At 48.9% G+C, this 19,778-nt stretch overlaps 8 protein-coding genes across 8 annotated transcripts; 5 read left to right on the top strand and 3 right to left on the bottom strand.

Annotated features, from left to right (window-relative positions):
* Positions 1 to 69: 69 nt before the first annotated feature.
* FPOAC1_010409 (uncharacterized protein) lies at positions 70 to 693 on the top strand (the record flags this gene model as incomplete). Its single annotated transcript, XM_044854800.1, has 4 exons — positions 70 to 113; positions 166 to 426; positions 480 to 599; positions 657 to 693. The coding sequence occupies 4 exons, from the start codon at positions 70 to 72 to the stop codon at positions 691 to 693; spliced, it is 462 nt and encodes a 153-aa protein (XP_044702113.1).
* Positions 694 to 1,991: 1,298 nt separating this feature from the next.
* FPOAC1_010408 (uncharacterized protein) lies at positions 1,992 to 2,451 on the top strand (the record flags this gene model as incomplete). Its single annotated transcript, XM_044854799.1, has 3 exons — positions 1,992 to 2,084; positions 2,164 to 2,308; positions 2,369 to 2,451. 3 exons carry the CDS (start codon positions 1,992 to 1,994, stop codon positions 2,449 to 2,451), a joined length of 321 nt encoding a protein of 106 aa, XP_044702112.1.
* A 641-nt stretch (positions 2,452 to 3,092) lies between these two features.
* FPOAC1_010407 (uncharacterized protein) lies at positions 3,093 to 4,053 on the top strand (the record flags this gene model as incomplete). Its single annotated transcript, XM_044854798.1, has 3 exons — positions 3,093 to 3,761; positions 3,813 to 3,917; positions 3,970 to 4,053. The coding sequence occupies 3 exons, from the start codon at positions 3,093 to 3,095 to the stop codon at positions 4,051 to 4,053; spliced, it is 858 nt and encodes a 285-aa protein (XP_044702111.1).
* Positions 4,054 to 4,461: 408 nt separating this feature from the next.
* FPOAC1_010406 (uncharacterized protein) lies at positions 4,462 to 7,106 on the bottom strand (the record flags this gene model as incomplete). Its single annotated transcript, XM_044854797.1, has 3 exons — positions 4,462 to 4,881; positions 4,932 to 6,157; positions 6,227 to 7,106. The coding sequence occupies 3 exons, from the start codon at positions 7,104 to 7,106 to the stop codon at positions 4,462 to 4,464; spliced, it is 2,526 nt and encodes an 841-aa protein (XP_044702110.1).
* An 864-nt stretch (positions 7,107 to 7,970) lies between these two features.
* On the top strand, positions 7,971 to 8,948 carry FPOAC1_010405 (uncharacterized protein; the record flags this gene model as incomplete). The annotated part of the gene is made up of 3 exons (XM_044854796.1): positions 7,971 to 7,973; positions 8,041 to 8,479; positions 8,536 to 8,948. 3 exons carry the CDS (start codon positions 7,971 to 7,973, stop codon positions 8,946 to 8,948), a joined length of 855 nt encoding a protein of 284 aa, XP_044702109.1.
* Positions 8,949 to 11,858: 2,910 nt separating this feature from the next.
* Positions 11,859 to 14,102, top strand: FPOAC1_010404 (uncharacterized protein; the record flags this gene model as incomplete). Its single annotated transcript, XM_044854795.1, has 3 exons — positions 11,859 to 12,528; positions 12,619 to 13,786; positions 13,841 to 14,102. 3 exons carry the CDS (start codon positions 11,859 to 11,861, stop codon positions 14,100 to 14,102), a joined length of 2,100 nt encoding a protein of 699 aa, XP_044702108.1.
* Positions 14,103 to 14,992: 890 nt separating this feature from the next.
* Positions 14,993 to 15,605, bottom strand: FPOAC1_010403 (uncharacterized protein; the record flags this gene model as incomplete). The annotated part of the gene is made up of 3 exons (XM_044854794.1): positions 14,993 to 15,362; positions 15,415 to 15,517; positions 15,566 to 15,605. The coding sequence occupies 3 exons, from the start codon at positions 15,603 to 15,605 to the stop codon at positions 14,993 to 14,995; spliced, it is 513 nt and encodes a 170-aa protein (XP_044702107.1).
* Positions 15,606 to 17,313: 1,708 nt separating this feature from the next.
* FPOAC1_010402 (uncharacterized protein) lies at positions 17,314 to 18,800 on the bottom strand (the record flags this gene model as incomplete). The annotated part of the gene is made up of 2 exons (XM_044854793.1): positions 17,314 to 18,502; positions 18,553 to 18,800. The coding sequence occupies 2 exons, from the start codon at positions 18,798 to 18,800 to the stop codon at positions 17,314 to 17,316; spliced, it is 1,437 nt and encodes a 478-aa protein (XP_044702106.1).
* Positions 18,801 to 19,778: the final 978 nt, after the last annotated feature.

Genomic DNA, 19,778 nt, shown 5'->3' with positions numbered 1-19,778 from the left:
ATTCATTAACGCAACTCGCAATCGCAACAACCTCGGTCTACAACATACTTTCTATCGATATCCAAAATCATGTCTGAATTTGGCGATAATGACCAGGCCAGCGCCACCGGAGGGTAAGTTTCCCGACGTTCCTGTGAGTCGCGCGCGATTCTAACTACCAGGCAGCGACGAGGCCATGTACGAGGAAGAGGAGATCAACGAATACTACGACCCAGAGCCTGCTGGTGAGGAAGAAATAAACCAGCAAAGCGGCCAGGACGACAACATTATTCACACTGGAGACCCCTCAGCTATGGCGAACGCGGTGAAGGGCGGTGATAAGATCCTTAAAGACAAGAAGATCCCCGAGAATGAGCGAACCACAACACCTTATATGACCAAGTACGAGAAAGCGCGTATCCTCGGCACGCGTGCTTTGCAGATCAGGTTCGCAATATCTTGATGGATTGGAGCGATAAAAGAAGACTGACTAGTTGTAGCATGAATGCGCCTGTCCTTGTTGATCTTGAGGGTGAGACAGATCCCCTGCAGATTGCGATCAAGGAGATGCGGGAAAAGAAGATTCCCCTGATCGTGCGGCGCTACATGCCTGATGGCTAGTAAGTGATGTTTATACTTGTCGTGCTAGAATGGCCTTGCTAACGCGTCTGGTAAAGCTACGAGGACTGGACCTGCGAGGAACTACTGCAGTAAGCAAAATAAGGACAAGCACGAAACGAAACAAACAGATTGCCCGCGGGGCGCATATACCAATGCGACCTGGTGTAGACCACAATCGAGCTGGAATATCGTGCGCTCCCCTCTAGCTTGGCATGTCGAGTAGTGCATCAGGAGGTTAATTAATATTGTATAAGCGCGGCGTTTGAGATTCATTTACACAGGAACTAGAAAAAAGAAGGAAATCACATTGCTTCTATGTTTCGTTGCACGAGTGTGTTGATTGACTCTAGCGAAGCCGTTGACGAAGACGGAGAGAGACCCCTTACAGCACTGGCCCGTCGACGGATGTTGTCACGTCATATCCAGAACAGCGTGGATGTGCTCGTGGGAATCACAAGCGAAGATGGGTTGTTTGGGGTGTCATGGTCTAGACAAGCTCGGCCAAATTGTGTTTCAGTGAAACGACGGCGCGAGACATGACGGCATATTCTGTTCTTGGACAACAAGTGCGCAACCTCGTCATATACGTCACAAGGTTTGATAGGCGGCCAATATCCAAGCAAGGGAGCAAATTTCATACGATAATCTCAACATGATGGACAAGGTGTTTTGTCAATCCCCAAAGTGAGGATACAGGCCCCGCAGGTTGTCACATTGGAAAACGTCCTTAGTTACTCTACCTCAGATTGAATTGTCCAACCATTGGTCTATAATTCTTTGTCCTCCCTCCAACCTCGTACCACCTCGATCCGGAAACGGGCCAGGCCTAGAGGCAGAGCCGTGACAGCCGTAGCTTTGTGGATCATGGAAATAAACTTTGGAGTAGTCTTTCTTAACTTGGCGTCTCTTGCTTATTCCATTCGAGAAAACTGCATTGGAAAGGTGGTGCGAAGAACAAGCATGACTAAATGATCACCATCCACAACGCTGTTGAGCTGATCGGCTAGCGGCATGACGTCGGCGGAGATTTCTTGACCCTGCGCAATTAATCAAGCGATGATTGAAGGTTGCGTCTAGTTTAGTCACACGAGTCCGACGTAGTTAGGGGAAAGACGATTTTGGTGAAGTCATATGTAGTGGCAGTTTGTTATAAGTTCGATTGGTCGCACGTCAAGAGGAGGAGGTTGGTACAACTTGCAGTGACAAGCAAATAGGAACGATCGACATAATACTCGTCTATTGCCGATATATATAAACAGTCAAAGCCCAACCTCTGCTGGGAATCTTTCTGACTCAAATTATCTCACTATCTTTGTCTCATTCAAAGAGTCTTCTTTGAGGCCCAATTGTCAGTGTCTGGATATCACACAGCAATACAATACACCGCAGCCATGAAGTTCTCTATCGCCATCACAACACTTGCTTCAGCCATGAGCATATCTGCTTCTCCTCTATCATTCCTACGCAAAAGAGAGTTTGGAGGTGTAAGTCTCACTTTTGTTTTCCTTCATTCATGTCTCACTCATCCCATGTCTTGACTTGTACTGACATTTGGTGATCCAGGTCTTACTATGCACAGGTGCCAACTCAACAGGCACTTGCTCTTACGATGTGTATGAGCTCGACAAATGCCATCAACTTAAAGCGCCTTTCTATCAAAACACAAGCACATTTTCCCCGGATGGCGAGGAGTTTTACTGCTACCCGCGTACGACCAATTGTACCGACAGCTGTAGGAGTCCTACGGGATGTACCTTTGGCTCGGTAGATTACAACTACGAGAACAAGAACAATTTGACGGCTATCAAGTGGAACACCATCATCAGCAGCTTTGACTGTACACGCAGATAGAGGCATGTGTTTTCAATTGGTTGATAACGATAAACATTGAAGTCATGAGTATGATTAATTGGGTACGGAGTAATGGGCACAAATGCCGGGACGGAGTTTCTGGACTTGGCAGCGATAGGCTTTTCAGCATTGGAGATATGAATCAATAATGACTTTAATGACGTTTTGGAATATAATTAGGGTCACGGTTGAGTCTGCGTCATGTGTAAGAAACAAATAATTGAACTGCCTTGCAGCATGAGAAGAGCAACTACCGATTATATCTGTGACAGCAAAAGACATAAAGACAAGCCGTATCTTGCCTCCGACCGGTGACACGGAGGAGGTTCCGGACTCCGGAGCGGGGAACCAATTCAAATCGGGGAGATAATTCGGCATTCGTCATGTTTTGATAGTGGGCATCCCAGTAATTGATGATGATAGTGGGGTAAAGGTTACCCCAGATCACGTCTTGACTGGAAGCTTCCCCTCCTTGGACAGAGAGCTTGACTATTTCATAACAAACCAACTACCTGACGACTTTTACTCTTGTTTCATTTCCTCTTTTCTCATTCTTGAAACTAACATCAACTTGATACCCCCCAATTGACCTTGTATAGCACCCTCATCTCTTCTCACATCACATCAAAAGCTCGCTCATCATGGCTTTCACTACAAATGCCACCATCAACAGCTTCGGCGGACGCTTCCTCAAGCTGTCTCATAAGTCCGCAGTCACTGGAACTCCCATGAACGCAACCCTTTACCTTCCCGGCTCCGCCTCATCTTCCAAACCCGCGCCTCTCCTCGTCTATCTCTCCGGCCTCACATGCACTCCCGACAACGTCACAGAGAAGGGCTTCCTCCAAGCCCACGCCTCCAAGCTCGGCCTGGCTCTCCTCTACCCAGATACCTCTCCTCGTGAGACCGATCTGCCCGGCGAGCACGACTCTTATGATTTCGGCAGCGGTGCTGGTTTCTACATCGACGCCAAGAAGGACCCTTACAGCCAGCACTACAAGATGGAGACATATATCACCAAGGAGCTGCCCGATCTCATCTTCCAAGAGTTCAAGGAGGTTGACTCATCGCGCGTTTCCATCTCTGGACACTCAATGGGTGGCCACGGTGCTTTGACTCTGTTCCTCAAGAACCCCGGCAAGTACAAGAGTGTCAGCGCCTGGGCTCCTATTTCCAACCCTTCCCAGTGCCCCTGGGGTGAGAAGGCCTTCAAGGGCTACCTTGGTGAGGATAAGGAGGAGTGGAAGAAGCACGATGCTACTGAGCTCATCAAGAGCTGGAAGGGCAACTTCCCTGCCCTCATCGATGTTGTGAGTTTGAGTCACTATTCATAATGAGAAAGATCGTGCTAACAAAACTAGGGCACTGGTGACAACTTTTACAAGCAGAACCAGCTTCTCCCCGAGAACCTCGAGAAGGCCGTCAAGGATGCTGGCATCGACGGCATGACCCTCCGATACCAGGACGTGAGTCTCGCTCTCTTATCCCTAAAACCATTCAATACTGACATATCTATAGGGCTATGATCACTCTTACTTCTTCATCTCTACTTTTGGCGAGGACCACGTCAAGCACGCCGCCAAGGCCCTCGGTCTCTTGTGACTACCACGCAGTGCGCTGTAAGATAGGTGAAAAGCCAACAATTCTTTGACAAAATTCGGTTGGGTTTTTTACGGCGCCATGAAACACAAAGCAGTATGTTATGCTCACGAGAAGCAATGACTTTTGGTTTATTGGCCATGATATATGGCTTTTGGAGGTTGGCAGCTAAGAATGGGTCGTGACTCTTCCGATCAAAGGACACAAAAAGCAAATTAAATGATAATGTTCTATTCCAATCCACTCATACGTAACCATTGACAAATGCGAACCGTGATTGTCGTTGCCTGCCCATATACTTGAACAAAACGCCGCCTAGATGAGTCTTAAAAGATATCTAATGCAAACCCATGTCATAACCCCTCTAGCATTAGACCCGTCGACATTTCTCCATCCCAAACATCAACTCCGTTAACTGACCACTCGCTCCATCTCCGGGCTTATACCCTCTCTTTCTAGCTTTGCTTGCATCTCTGCATCCACTTCTCGCCGGAGCCGCATATATGCTAGCTTCTCAAACCGACTGAGACTCCTCCACCAGTGCTGACCAGCTTCGTGGTCGGCGATCCGCTCTAATAGATCTGCTGTTCTTAGGCGGACTTCGCGGTCTTTATGGAATAGTCCGAGACCGAGATAAAAGAGTCCTGCGTGCGATTCAGGGGCGACGCTGAGGAGTAAGCAAATCTCATCGTATGTGTGCACGTGTTTAGAAACCGTGAGATAGATATCTCTGCTCTGCGCAGGCGTCAAGCGCTGCATTCGTAGACGGTCATGAAGATGGGCAAGATCAAGACCCTTCAGAGGTCTGATGGTATAGATCTGTGCCAAGTCCTAGAAAGAGTTAGTTCCCAGTTATGTCCGTCTGAACATGGTGCTCTTACCTGGATGAAGCTGTAGTAGCTTCGAGTATTACGCCATCCTTCTATTCTTGTCACATTACCAGCAAGCTCCTTATTCTTTGCTGTATCATCTGGCCAAACGTATCCATGCCCGTTGGCACCTTGCGGCATCAAGTCCTGGTCTTCGCCTCCAATGTACAGGGCACTAGCTCCATACACGCTTTCCTCAAACTTTGCCGCGATCTGTGTAAATTTCCCAACCCAATCTCTCCATTTGGCCCGAATCACACGTTCGCCGTGTCTCGCTGCAATGCTTCTCAGAACATCGGCCATAAAGGCATTATCGCCCGTCAAGTCTTGGCTTGTGTTTGTCGTACCACTTGCTATGGTTGCAAAGGCTGCATTCTGCTGCTGGAAATACAACAGACCTTCTGTCACAGGCGCAGGGTCGATCTTTGTGCTGATCTTGACCCTTCCACTCGGCAGATCGCACAAGACATCCCACCATTCGGGATGGAGTTCAAACGTTGGGTTTGTTACACCGGCGATGAAACCGGGCACGTTGAGCAAATCATCGACTTTTGTCAGATCGGTGTAAGGGAAAGCATGTCGTGTAAACCCGCGAAGTATGCCGCCCGAGGCCAGCGCACACGCGGCTAAGACAGCTTCAGCGACGTCGCCTGAAGGCAAGTTATATCCCATGAAGATAATTCTCTTTTGCGTCAACAGCGCATTTGCCAGCACTATGATGGGATGTGTGTTTGCTCCATTGGTGGTAAGATGCGGATGTAGTGGGAAAGGCTGCGGTGATTTCTGATGAGTGTCCGAGAAGTTTTGGATGAGTTTAATGAGTGAGAAGTCACCGACGGTTTCCGGCATGACAGCAACAGGGACTTTGATAGGGATTGGTATTCCCTTGTACATGACCTTGCTCTCAAACTCGTGTGTATCGCGGGGAACAGAGTAAACCGAATGGCCACCCTCAACATGGGCCTTTGTACCAGCCCTCGATATACCAGTCATTTTTGTCGGACTTTTTGTCGCATCCATAGAAGCATCCGCCGCCGCCTCGCGTTGGTCTTCAGCTATCCGCATTTGAATCATTTGTTCGAATTTCTCCACAAATAGATCCCTGTTATCACTTGCTTGTAATAAGTGACGTTCCAGAAGACTGAGTCTAGGCATGAGGGACAAATCCATGGCGTTGACTGAGTCGTATAGCATGGCCAATGTCTCTGGAACAGGCGCTTTGAAGTATTCCTCCAAGGCTAGCAGTAGTAACGGCTAGGTACAGTTAGCTGATGCGCGTGGGCACAGTAGTTTTGTGCAAAGGCTACTTGCCTTGTATATATGCAAGAAGGGATGTCTCGTGCAGATAGCCATGGCCTTGACAATGGCACCTCGCTTGACCGACCCGTCACGTTTTGTGTTGACGAGATTCAGCACATAAATTAAAGGAGGACCCTCGCCGCCCTCAGGTTCACTATCGCTCGACTCATCGTCGTCTTCCTCTTCATCATCGTCCCATTCATCTTCTGGTATATCCTCGTCATTTTCTCCCTCCTCCTCGTTGATTACACCAGCCGCCTTGTCACGTCTTCTCATGCGCCTCTTTTTTCGACTTTCTTTATTCTTGCGCTCCTTATCCTCGTCCTCTTCGCTCGTGTCCTTGTGGAGAAAGAATATTGTCCAGTCCTGGTTGCGGGCATGGGCTTGATCCGGCAACATGAGTTCAGCCAACATATTCTCGTCTCCTGTGATCGCAACTGGATACTGGTGTTCCATGACGGGGCCCCGATCAATATCGAAGGATGCGACAAGGATGTATTCGACATGGTTTTCGGTGGAGCTGCGAGGGTACTGAGAACGCAGCTTTCTGGAAGGTCGAGCATGAGGGTTGGCTCGCCGAGGGGCTGAGAGAGAAGAATGTTGAGAGGATATTCCTGTCGAAGGCGTCTTTGATCGGGAATTGGGGTCGGACATGCGATCGGCTTCGGGGCCGGGAGGAGGTAGAGGGGACCTCGAAGGAGGTGGTGATGCCTGTGACATTTGCGATTCTGGGCGCGAGGAGTGAAATGAGGCCAAGGAGGTTCGTCGATTGGTAGGCAATGAAGCATTGGAGAAATTGCTGGCGCTGTGCTTGTGACCGTGACTGTTTGTGGTGCTGTTGGCGACCTTTGAAAAGAATGGCAGCGTTGCTTGGAACGAAGAAGCCATGATGGAGATGGAGATGGAGCTGGAGGCGGAGACGAGACAGGGCCGAAGACGGAATCAGACCGGGGTTCTGAGACACGAAACACGACACCCTCGTAGGTTCCGGATTGGGTGATGGGACTATTCTTTGCGTCTCGACTCGGGATGTCCGACAGAGAGTGTACGGTACCTTAATGGTTGAAGGATGCGGTGTACTCTGTACTATGTATGTACTGCAATGCAATGCGCGGTAGGATCGACGCTTGTTTGTTCCACTTTGAGCGTCACCTAAATCTCCTGAATTAAATGCAGTGAATGGTGACAGTTTTGTTAGTATAGACAGCGATATGTACCACTGGTTGTTTCCTTGCTTGCTTGCTATCGGAAATGCAACAGAAACAGATTTAAAGACAGTCTTGTAGCTGAGACATGGTCCGCCACGGAATCATGTGGGTAGGGAGGCTTGCTTGGCTTGTGGGGATAAGACGATAGAGGTAGGCTCAAGGTTAGAGCACCTACCCATGCTCCTTTTTTAGCGCCATGCGAGTGCCATGCTGCCATCCACGGCATCGTCTTGGCTTTTCAACTGTGGCTGTTCCGTTAACTGCGCCATCTGCGGCGCTTAGTGTTCAATGCATCTCCCTGGGAACCAATTCCGTGTTTACTTTGGCGAACCTCGTTAAAGTGCATTACAACCTCAATACTTCCCCAAATGACGACAACGGCTATCCATAACCAACCCACCAATCCATAGCCTGTCTTATACTGTATTCGTTTGCATTCACCAACGATCAACCTCAAATTATCGCTTTTTCTCCCTCGTCTCTCCTAAACCTGTTTATTTTCCATCTCCGCTCGTCAAACACGCGCGGCCCCACGTACAAGACAATGGTACTCGTTCCATGACGAACAATCCCTGACAAGTGACGCCCGGCCCAGCTAACGCTTTCGTTTTCAGTCTGTACCGGCTACATACAAGCCTTCGCCTCTTGGCTATGGCTCTTCTCCTACTCGCAGCTCTCCATTTCGTCGAGCCGAATCTCCTGCTTCACCGTCTCCCCTCCGAAATACCACAGTCACACCGACTGGTTCCCCTACAAAGGCCGGACCCTTTGGCTCTACTTCGCGCTTCGCTAGAGCTACCACTCCTACAAGCACACAACCCAGCTGGACACCAAAGCCCAAGACTCCTGTGAAAGACGAAATGGCTTCCCCATCACCTTCACGACTGACAGCGCCTCGAACGCCGGTATCAAAGTCACTCGGTAGTGGTAACGCGCTGTCGCAATTGGCAGCAACGCAAGTCCGAACACTACGAGATGCTTTTCAAATCATGGACCGAGACTGTGACGGTGTTGTGAACCGTGAAGACGTTACAGATATGCTTAACCAGCTAGGTAAGTTACACGACCAGGAGATGGACATCGCGAAAGCAGCTAACAGAAGACAACAGGTTTACCGTCCACCCCAGCTGATGTTTGCTTGTTTTTTCCTACATCAGCACCTCAAACCATCAGTCTAGCAATGTTCCTCAACTCGCTTGCCGACGCACTAGCAGCTCTATCTGATAGCGCCGACTTGCTCTCCGCCTTTTCAGCTTTCGATAACGACGACAGCGGTCAAGTGGATGTAGTTGAGTTGCGCAACGCGCTTTTACAAACAGCGCCCGAACCTGGCGAGAAGGCTCTGTCTGCCAACGAGATTGATAAGATCATGAACGGGTTCACTGGACGTCGAGCCTTCAACCGCAACATGAACGCTCATCTGGGTGCCAAGAGAGGCGAGGTGTTCAAGTACCAAGAGTTTGTCGGTTCCATCATGGGGTCCAACAATGGTTCGGATAACCCTGATGAGAACGAAAACTAAAACACTTTGTGATTATGGGTTACTTGAAGCCCTTGAATGGGAGGTATGGAGTACAGGCCTGCTGGCATCGACGGGGCGTCACGGCCAGAGCATAATTCTCGCGGGACGATGAGTCTGCAATGACTGAAAACAGTCTTGTCTTGCTTTTTGCTTTATTTGATGTGAATCATGGCAGGTTTGCTATGGAAAGGATACTAGGTTCTGGTTATTGTTCATCGATTGGGTAGCACTTGGGAACAGCATGCATGGGTCATCGAATGAGAACACGATTAATTGTCAAACTTATGGCCATTATGTGTGCTAACACACAATGATGCCATTTTTTTTTAGTTAGGGACGACCATCCTGTGTAGGCCATTACTTACATCGGTCGGTGTACTGTATAAGGGTTGTTTAAAACTATTGTGATGCAATACATATTACGGAGGTGAATAGGACTTGATTACTTGGTACTTGTAACACTGGATTCCATTGTGGTCACGATTGTATCCGCCTTCCCTCCTTCTTCCTTGATAGCATGGAATGTCCCCTGTGATGATATAGACATTATGTATTCACTAATTGGCGGATACATTATACAAAAGCTGTGGCTGAGTGACTGCCAGCTTGTTCCAGTTGAAGTCTCTCTGATTCAGATGCACCATGGGCCGGCCATATTGGGTATCAGCTAAAGCATACGATGGTTTCACTTTCGGATGCACAACCTACAAATGTTTTCCGATGTCATACAACGGGTATTATTGATGCACGTGGTATTCTCGATAGCCGTTTCAACGATAAAAAAGCTATGACACAACTTTAAATTCTAACAGCAAAAAGTGCACATACAAGAGCCATTCAAAGCAATTCCACACAAGCCATATGCTTGCTTGCAAATGTATACCGTATGTAAATGAATGAGTTGGATTATCATGCTGGCTTGAGCTGATAGGCGCAGGAAAATAATCCGGGGACCCGCGGGCTGTAATGATTTGCAGCCAAGCGAAACACAAGCCCCTTGAGGATCCCAGCTTTTCTTACCAGACAACGAGCAGGAGGAAAGACATGACATGGATTTAACCCGCCACCCGAAGTCGGCGACGGTTGAGCCGTTGATTTTACACGACAAGGAAAGGCTTGTGAGGGCGCCTAACAAGTATTCAGGCCAGCCTGTAGGAATCGGGGATGGCTGGTGAGAATATGTTATTCCAGGGTCCCGAGGACGGCCCCACTGAACCTTCTAGAAACATGACGTCTGGATATGCGCAAAGCCTCGATATTAGATTAGTCTAGTCTATGCGGGCCGTATCCGTATGTATGATGGTGAGGTACGGGCTACGGGCACTAAAGTTGACGCGGGGTCACAGAGGGATTGTAGGTAATTTATTCGAGTTGACAGGTTTCTTTTTTATGAGTCTGTCGTGCCTTGGCAGGTTATGGTTACATATTGAATGTGTATCGTCATTACGGCTATATGTATGTCACAAATACAAAGGATACAATCTTTCTTTTTCTGATCCTTTCATAGGTTGATCTCGAGTTCGGTATACAGACTACTGTAGACTCATATCCCAACCTCCAACCTATCGTCAAGTAGGCATTTTGGTTGGCTCAACGTCTCAGGACAACTCACTACATATGCAGACTAGAAAAGTGACAAGAACTACATTTTCCCTCCATCGGTAAACTTGACTGCCATTGCACATGGTCCTTGCTTAATTGGTTCTGACATAACTCCATCATACCCGAGGGGGCCCATAGTGGGGGGGTTTCTGAAGAAGCTGAAGCGAGAGGTGGACAGTACCAATGCCTGGGGAACGAGATACACAATACTCGCACAACAGGCAATCATATTGTGTGTTGCCCAAGTTTCGGGGTCTCCTATTTAGACGTAATTCAAAGTAGGGTTAATGTGACATTGTCAAGTCAATGTTCTGTCCGTTCAGTCTAGCCCTTGAGGCCAGGCGAGCGAGAATCAAATAAACCTCAACGCTTAGACTTAAACCATGTGCCAACGGTAGGCTTCCGCCGTGAGCCGACCCGGTAACTAGGGATACCTGCAGAGCCCAGCCTTCTCGCTTTCAAAGGATGTCTTTTGCAGTGATCCGACAGGCTGATAGGAGTCGGAAGTTGGAGAGACGGATTACTAGTATAGGAAATAATCAGTCAGTTTGACCATTGTTTTCGCGCGTAGTCTTTTTAGTCTGCCTCATTCCCATGTTTAGTTGGGGGGGAACGGATTCAAAGAAAGACCATGTAGACTATGTGCCTGGGCCTGGCCTGGCTTGGTCTGAGCTGGCTGGCTGATAAATCGGCTGGGCTGAGCTTTGTCGTCTCTCCAGGCTTGTCACTCGTCACTGCCATAGTCATAGCCATAGCCCGGTTCATCTCATTAACGTCAGTCAGTGAGTGTAGTTGTTGACTCAACAAGGGTTGTCAATTTCTCCTTCATCATCTCATTACTTCCTTCCCTGCCCCCGACTTTGTTTTTTTTTAATCCTCTTTTTACTCTTGAATCACTTCTAGACTTTTGATAATTTTTCATCATCTGAATCTTTGTAATACTTCGATTCTAGGTACCTTTGTCTTAGTACCGGCCTTTCTGCCTCTCAATCAGTACTCGTCCGCTATCTTCCACGGCTTTCTTTCTAGTACAAGTACAAGTACTTGTACTTACTGCCGGCACTCTTTCTCACCCCTTTTAGGCTCAGAGCCGCACGACCTGTTTCTGTCCCCCAGAGGAGCCACTTGAGAGGGACACGGCCCCGAAAAAAAAATCGGTTTTTTCTTAACGCCCGTTTAGGGCATCGACTCGGGCAGTAAAATATCCAGCATAAGCTCGTTACGGGGATTCTTGGGGATTCTTTCGTAGGTCCCGACTACTAAAGTTATTCTGGCAACGGAACGGAACTTTCTTTGGCCCAATTTCAAATGAAGAACTTCTTTGGTACCGGCAAGAAGCCAACTTCCTCTCCCTCTCCCTCCTCCTCCACTCCTCCCCCTTCCTCTTCAAGGAAATCCGCCACTTTTGAGGAGCGCGACCGCGAGCACGACTCGTCTGAACAACCACCGCCATATTCCTCCGAGCCTTCTTCGCCCGCCCGCGAGAAGTCGCCTACAAAGTCTTCAAGGAGATCATCTCGGCCCCCCTCAACAGCCGACTCAGCAAAGACCTCTCGTTCTTCCAGACTGTCGAGACACTCCACCGACCCCAGTCACTCCCACTCTCATTCTTCCTCTCGTCGACCCAAGTACGAGCCTGATACGCATCCTCTTAACCTCCCACCCGAAGAACGCAAGCGACTTTCCGCTCTTGCCGCAGCCATGAACGGTAACTCTATGGATGTTGATAGCGAACCCGTTAGTGGCGCTCGCTCGACCACTCCTCCCAACCCAAAGGCAAATGCCCAGGCCAACTTTTCCGTTCCCATTCCCAACGGAACAAGTCATGATGACGGCGCCCCTCCTCCACCTCCTCACAAGTCCAACCCTGGAAGCCCAACAATCACACCTGAGGAGGATGCCGAGTCTTACAAGAACGCGGGCAACCGTTTTTTCAAGGAGAAAAACTATTATAAGGCCATCGAGCAGTACAGTAAAGGTATGCGTCGCCACCTACCATGAGGCTCTTGTCTCCATAATATTTTCCGCTTGATGTAATTTATCCCCAAATGCTGACATCCAACCACAGCTGTCGACCTGTTCCCTTTCTCCGCTACTTATCTAGGCAACCGAGCTGCGGCTTATATGTCTAACGGCCAATATGAGCACGCTCTTGATGATTGCTCCAGGGCTGCCGACTCTGATCCCCAGAATGCCAAGGTCCTTCTGCGACTAGCTCGTATCTATACTGGTCTGGGCCGACCGGAGGAGGCTTTGACAACCTTTAGCCGCATTGATCCCCCACCTTCCGCCAAGGATATGGTCCCAGCCAAGGAGATGTTACACCACATTCAGTCCGCCCGTGACATTCTTCAGCAAGGCAACGGATCTGGCATGTCCATGGTGCTCCACGCTCTTGACCTGGCTGAGCGCGGCCTTGGTTACCGTGTCAGTAAGCCCCGTAAGTGGCAGCTGATGCGCGGAGAGGCATACCTGTTGATGGGACGTGAGAACTCTTTGGGAGAGGCACAAAACATTGCCATGAACCTCCTCCGAAACAACAACCAGGATCCTGAAGCTCTTGTCCTCCGTGGACGTGTGCTATACGGCCAAGGCGAGAACGATAAGGCGATCCAATGCTTCCGCATGGCCATTAATTGTGACCCTGATTTCCGTGATGCCGTCAAGTGGTTGAGGATCGTCCAGAGACTTGACCGCATGAAGGAAGAGGGCAACGCCGACTTCAAGGCCGGACGTCTTCAGCCTGCTATTGAAAAGTACACCAATGCTTTGGAAATTGACCCTTCCAACAAGAGCATGAACTCCAAGTTACTGCAGAACCGGGCGCAATGCAAGATTAAGCTCAGGCAGTACGACGATGCCATTGCCGATTGTGAGCGAGCTATCAGTCTTGACCCTGGTTACACAAAGGCCCGCAAGACCAAGGCCAATGCTCTGGGTGGTGCCGAGAGATGGGACGATGCAGTCAAGGAATGGAAGGCGATCCAAGAGCTCGAACCAGAGGACCGCAACATCGCCAAGGAAATTCGCAGGGCGGAACTGGAGCTCAAGAAGGCTCAGCGAAAGGATTACTACAAGATTGTGGGTGTCGACAAGAATGCCACAGAGAACGAGATCAAGAAGGCATACCGCAAGATGGCTGTCAAGCTTCACCCCGACAAGAACCCTGGTGATGCCCAGGCCGAGGAGAAGTTCAAGGACTTACAGGAGGCTTACGAGACCTTGAGCGACCCTCAGTAAGAGAACCCCCAAAGCATTAGACCTCAACAAGTTACTAACCGCATTTTTAGGAAGCGTGCTGCCTACGATAACGGTGATGACCTTATGGACCCTAACGATATGTTCGGCGGCGGTGGCATGGGTGGAGGTATGGGAGGCATCGACCCTGAGATCCTGTTCAGTATGATGGGCCAGCAGGGCTTCGGTGGTGGAGGTGGTGGCTTCCGATCTGCTGGTGGCTTCCCTGGCGGTGGTGGTGGTGCCCACTTTAACTTTGGTGGTGATCCCAGACAGCAGCGTGGAGGATACCCTGGTGGTTTCAACTTCTCATGACCACATGGCGCTGATGATGACGATGACGACGTTGAGAGTGAGGGTGAGGACGAAGACTCGTATTACTATGACGAGGAGTACGAGGGTGAAGAAGATGACAACGAGTACGCAGCACCCTTTGGCGAAGAGGATTCCTACCCGCAATCCACCAGAGGAAGCAAATATCGAGACCAAAAACAGAGCCGAGAAGCCCACGACCGGTTGGTCGATACTGTACGACGCTACGGTACTTACTTCATGGCGGCAGCTGTCTTGCTTCCATGGCAAGTGGTGATCCTTGTTCTGGCGCTGGCTGGATCTACATACATATGTACAAAACATATCCCAGTCTTGGGTAGGAAAAAGCCTTCGACGCTGTAGAATATGCCGGCGGCACTATAAGAGGCTTTGCATATGCTACATAACACACCATTGTCGCGGCGTTTATTTCAGGCATAGACATCATGATTAAGCAGGGCAATGCGAAAGGATAATGGATCACATACTATTGCTAAGGTCAAAGGGACCTGGGATACGACTACAAACTCTTTTAGACTGATTCCTTTCAATCGTTTGATCAATATTAATGATGACCAAAAGTAACTAGTTGTCTTTAATCTCGTCGTTACACATCGATACCCATTTACCAATGTTGATCCTATTTACATCTATCAAACCATGCTTCCATTAGCTACATTTCTTGTCAGTACAGAATCATGTCTCGCACCAAAGTGAAGCTTGGAATCACAAAACGCCCTGTACCATTGGACGCTGCGTAGACATTAAAGATAATGCATTCAATTGCGCGGCATTACACGCGCTTAGGGTATCATAACACCGCGACCCAAAAATAACCATCACGTAAAAAGAAACATTGCAGTCATGTATCATCTCCAGCATTCCCCCCTCCCCTAAGCAGCCGACGATGATGCATGGTTATTAGAAGCAGAACCGTTCTGCTGCGGCTGCGACTGCTCACCATTCCTCCTGCCAAGCGGCACACCTCCTGTTGCCTCCACGACCTGAGCCACATCGTCGCGCAGCTCAGGCATGGCAGTAGTCATATTCTCAGCCAGAATATCGCGGAAGGATCCAAATGCGTTGAGTTTACCGCGCATGAGCTGGTTGCCGCGACGCACGAGCTCGACGAACTCTCGCGTATAAATGTCAGGGTTACGGCCGTGCTCGACGTACTCGAGGAGTTCTGGCGGGACGGAGGGGAGGTTGTTTGGTGGTGAAGCTGAGGCGTGAAGGGTGCGGAGGGACTCGGAGAGGGTTTTACTGAGAATTTGTTAGTTTCTTCTCGTGAAGAGAAATGGTAAGGTATGCATACATTTCGTTGATGAGGACTTCTCTGCTTGAACGACCGGCGGAATCATAGCTTGAGACTTGAACCATTATTTGGTAGAGATCCTGGATGATATCCTTGAGCTGTTCTTTGGGTATATTAGCATATTTCGATAACTAGTTTTGTAACAACTTACGCTCAAGGGCATTGTGGTCTACGCGATCAACTGGTGCCATCTTGACGTTGTTATAAGTGTTGGTAAAGATAGTTCAGTTGGCGGGTGTTTAGATACGATCCATGCTTTGTCTAAGTCGAGCTTCATGGACGGGATTTAGCGGACTAACGCTACTCCGGTCGGGAAGTGGACAGTGGTGGGTGGGGTATCTTATCAGTCAAGAGCTTCTTATAACATGCTATCTATCTAGTCATTCTACGGCTACGAACTGTAAAGACAGATAGAAAGCTTGTCGAAAAGAGTTGAGTAATTCGTTGACCTTACATGATAAAGGTATCTTAGCATGATATGCCATAGAAGTTAGTCCTGGGGGACCTGGACCGTTGGAAGGAGGACGGGAAGAATACTAGTACTTAAAGTGATGTCCTATTAATTACACATGCTTAGACGAACAGTAAGTAAGTAAGGAGGAAATTAAATTATCGGACCTTTCATGAATCATAGTACTATGTGGTTCATAAAGAAACACGTATACTACGATGAACTTGCAAAGTCTCAAAAATATATGTCCAAAGCCTCTGTCAACCTCTTGAACCTAAGGGTGAGCTCGTTAACTCGGCAATAGCTGAGCACAGGATCTATTCTAAATATCCTTCGTACCATTACAATTATGGGACATTCTTCAGATATCTGCCGAGTACCGGCTCCTTCTCCTAATAAAACAAAGAAGCTTCAGCGCCGATGTCTGTGTTACTTCTCTGCAACTCTACCAGAGATCAGAAACATAAAGCCACATTAATCGACCCTTGAAGCTATAAAAAACTGTTATATCTCTAGCATCCAGCCTTGCTTTCAGTTGAGGTTGTATACTTGACGCCACTTATACCCAAGCTCTATCTTGATCACTCATAAGATACATGAAGCGAGAAAGACCTAGCACAAGATATTATCACGATATTAGCAAAGCTCAAAAAGGACCACGTTATCGTTAGCATTAATAACAAAATCAGTATCATTCTATTCTCTGCCAAGATACTAGAGTAGCTTTCACAAGCCCTCTCAGCGATTTGTTTTTGGAGGATATCTAACGGTGGCAAAGTAATCTAACACGGAAGTAAACAAAGTTCGAGAGCAGGCCAGGAAACTTCAAAGGGTCTTCTGATTACTTTCACATGATTGTTCTATTGGAACTAACGAAGACCATTAATAGACGATGCAAAAGCCTTCACGCCTCAAACCAGCCAGCCACCTCGTTACAACGAACTACCAAAGCTTGTCGATGAATCTAAAACTAATCAAGTCTAAGCGCAGCCTTGTCCAGGCACTGTTGATCGAGAGGCAATTGTCATTGCTCCTTCATAGACAAGTATCACATGAAACAGTAAAGGTATACCAACAACGCATCGTCAGATTAACTACCTACTAATCCTATCGTAAGTCCATCCAAATCCTTCCTATCCTGCAACCCAAACCGTGTGATAAATATATACATCAAGAACAAAAAGTAAAATACCAAACACCCTTCCTCATCATTAAGTACCAACCCATACAATAATCATCCTCCCATGCCTACCAAGAGTCATGTTTCGCCATGCCTGAAATGAGTGTGTAATGCGATACCAGTGCCCGCGATGAATTAAATAAAGTGTCCTTTCCCCCAGGGACACGTCCTGCTTTTTACAAATGTGAAGGATGTAACGAAGAAAAATAACAGAAGAAGGGCCCATCCGGCAGTGTTGTTGGCGTTGTGTCTAAACAATTGGAGTTGTTTAGAGGAGAGCGACGGCGCCAAGGATACCAGCCATGAAGGCGAAGACGGGAGCCTTGTTGGCGGCGACAGCAGCGCCGTTAACAATAGGCTCGGGCTGGGCAGTGGGAGTGGCTGGAACGGTGACCTCGGGTTGAGTGACGACCTCAGTCTCAGGGATCTCGACAGTGGTGGGCGCAGGAGCGACGGTCTGGTAGACGGTGCCGCCACCGACGGTCTGGACGATCTTGGAGTACTGGGTGACAACAACACCCTTGCCCATGGTCTTGACGATGGTCTCGTAAACAGGGATGGTGGTGACAACCTCTTCGACAACAAGAGAGGTTTCGGTGTAAATGTTGGTAACAACCTCACCCTCGACGGTCTTGGTGACGGTAACGGGGTGAACCTCAGTCTTGGTTTGGTAGACAATGTCAGTCTCGTGCTTGGTCACATCAGGAAGCTCAACCTTGTCGTAGACAGTGCTGTGGACCTTGACGACCTCGTAGTCGGTAGAGGTGTAGACATTGGTGATAACCTCACCCTCAATTGTCTTTGTGACAGTGACGGGGTAGACGTGAGTCTTGGTCTTGTAGACAACGTCGGTCTCGTACTTGGTGACATCAGGCTGCTTGATATGAGCGTAGTCGGTAGACTTGACGACCTCCTCAATCACGCTGGTGGTGGTGTAGGTCTCAGTGACGACCTCACCAGCGATGGTCTTGGTGAGAGTGACAGGGCAGACGGTGGTGCGAGTGGTGTAGACAACATCGGTTGCGTACTTGGTGACATCGGGCTGCTTGACGTGCTCATAGTCGGTAGACTGAACGACCTCCTCGATGAGGCTGGTGGTGGTGTAAGTCTCAGTGACAACCTCGCCGGCAATAGTCTTAGTGACGGTAACAGGGCAGACAGTGGTTCGGGTCTTGTAGACGACGTCTGTCTCGTGCTTTGTCACGTCGGGTTGCTTAACGTGCTCGTAGTCGGTGGTCTTGACAACATCGTAGATGTAGCTGGTGGTCGTGTAAACCTCGGTGATGACCTCTCCCTCAATGGTCTTGGTGACGGTCACAGGGCACAGCGATGTTCGAGTGACATATTCAACGTCGGTGTAGTGCTTGTAAACATCAGGCGCCTTGACAGTGACATCGACAGTCTTGGCCTCAACAACTGTGACTGTAGAGGTTGTGAGCTTGGTCTCGTAGTAGGTGCTTTTCTCAAGTTAGCGTCCCGCAAATGCCTTAGACTCTAAATAACTTACTATCCCTGTTCGTGGTGGGTATAAGTGACGGGGCAGACAGTCGTAGTCGTGTAAGTGACCTCGACCTGGGTCACCTCGTGCTTGTAACCATTGTCGTGCTTGTAGCCATAGTCTCCAGATCCGTAGTCGCCCTCAGGAGCCTCATACTCTCCGCCGCTGTAGTCGGGGCTCTCATACTCGTCTCCTCGTCGGACGTTGCTAGCCAGGGCCGAGGTGGCCAAGACCAAAATAGCAGCACCGAACTTCATTATGAAAGTTGTGAGAAAGGTTTCGTGATATCAACGAAGGTGTTTTGAACGAATGCAAGCTGTAAGCAAGCGATAGTGGTGGTTGAGCGAAGGTGTGAAGTAACCTGAACGAGTTGGCTACTTGAGTGAACACAAAACCAATTTGAACTGATTGGAAGGTGAGAGAGGCTGAGTAGAGAGATGATGAGATGAAGATGAAAACGAGAGAGGGTTGCAGCCTTATATCTACAAGTTCATGAACCGATCCAGCCTCACATGAGGGAGGTTGGCAAAGTTGGCCTTGACAACTCCAAACCTTGAAGCAAGATCGTCCAACTGGCTTCGCTTCCCAACCCCACCATAGGTTGTGCATTAGACTGGCTCTTACTTGGAGGAGACGATAGCCACCGAGAGGGAGGGGTGTGAATATTGGCAAGATGTGATACGGACATCGTGAGTCCAACCATATCAACGAGGGCGAAGGATGTGGCTGGAGCTCACTGGAGCAACCGATATGCACGAGGGATGCATATCGAGACGACTAGGTACTTAGCAATCGACTGAGCAAGTGAGCCTCAGTCGACGCTGTGCCAGGACGTGATGCCAGCATCATGCACGGAGGTCAGCGAGAGTCTGCTAGCCAACGGCCGGCCAAGACAATTGGAGCTCCTTTGTGTAAGGTTTTTGAGCTCGCCCTAGCTAGGGAAACCCGCAACAGCAGGGCCAAGATATCGGCCTCCCTCCAACCCCAACAAAAGATCCTGCCCTTCTAAGAGAACAAGGCTATTAGGTGCTCAGGTTGTGTAAGGCCAGCCCTTGCTGGCCCATTTGTCTGGACGTTCACTTAATCAGTTGATCACTGGATCAGCCTGCATTCAGTCTGGGGAACCCGGTAAGACGGGAGACGGCATAAGCAGTCAGAAGTTGGCTTGGATACGAGGAAACATGCAATATCTTTGCGTAGAAGGCAGCAAAGAGTGGAAACTGGTGTCCGCATCT

Source organism: Fusarium poae, chromosome 4 (assembly GCF_019609905.1).
Source record: "Fusarium poae strain DAOMC 252244 chromosome 4, whole genome shotgun sequence".
Taxonomy (NCBI): Eukaryota; Fungi; Ascomycota; class Sordariomycetes; order Hypocreales; family Nectriaceae; genus Fusarium; species Fusarium poae.
The sequence above is the reverse complement of the archived record's forward strand: the minus strand, read 5'-3'. Positions and strand labels throughout refer to the sequence as shown.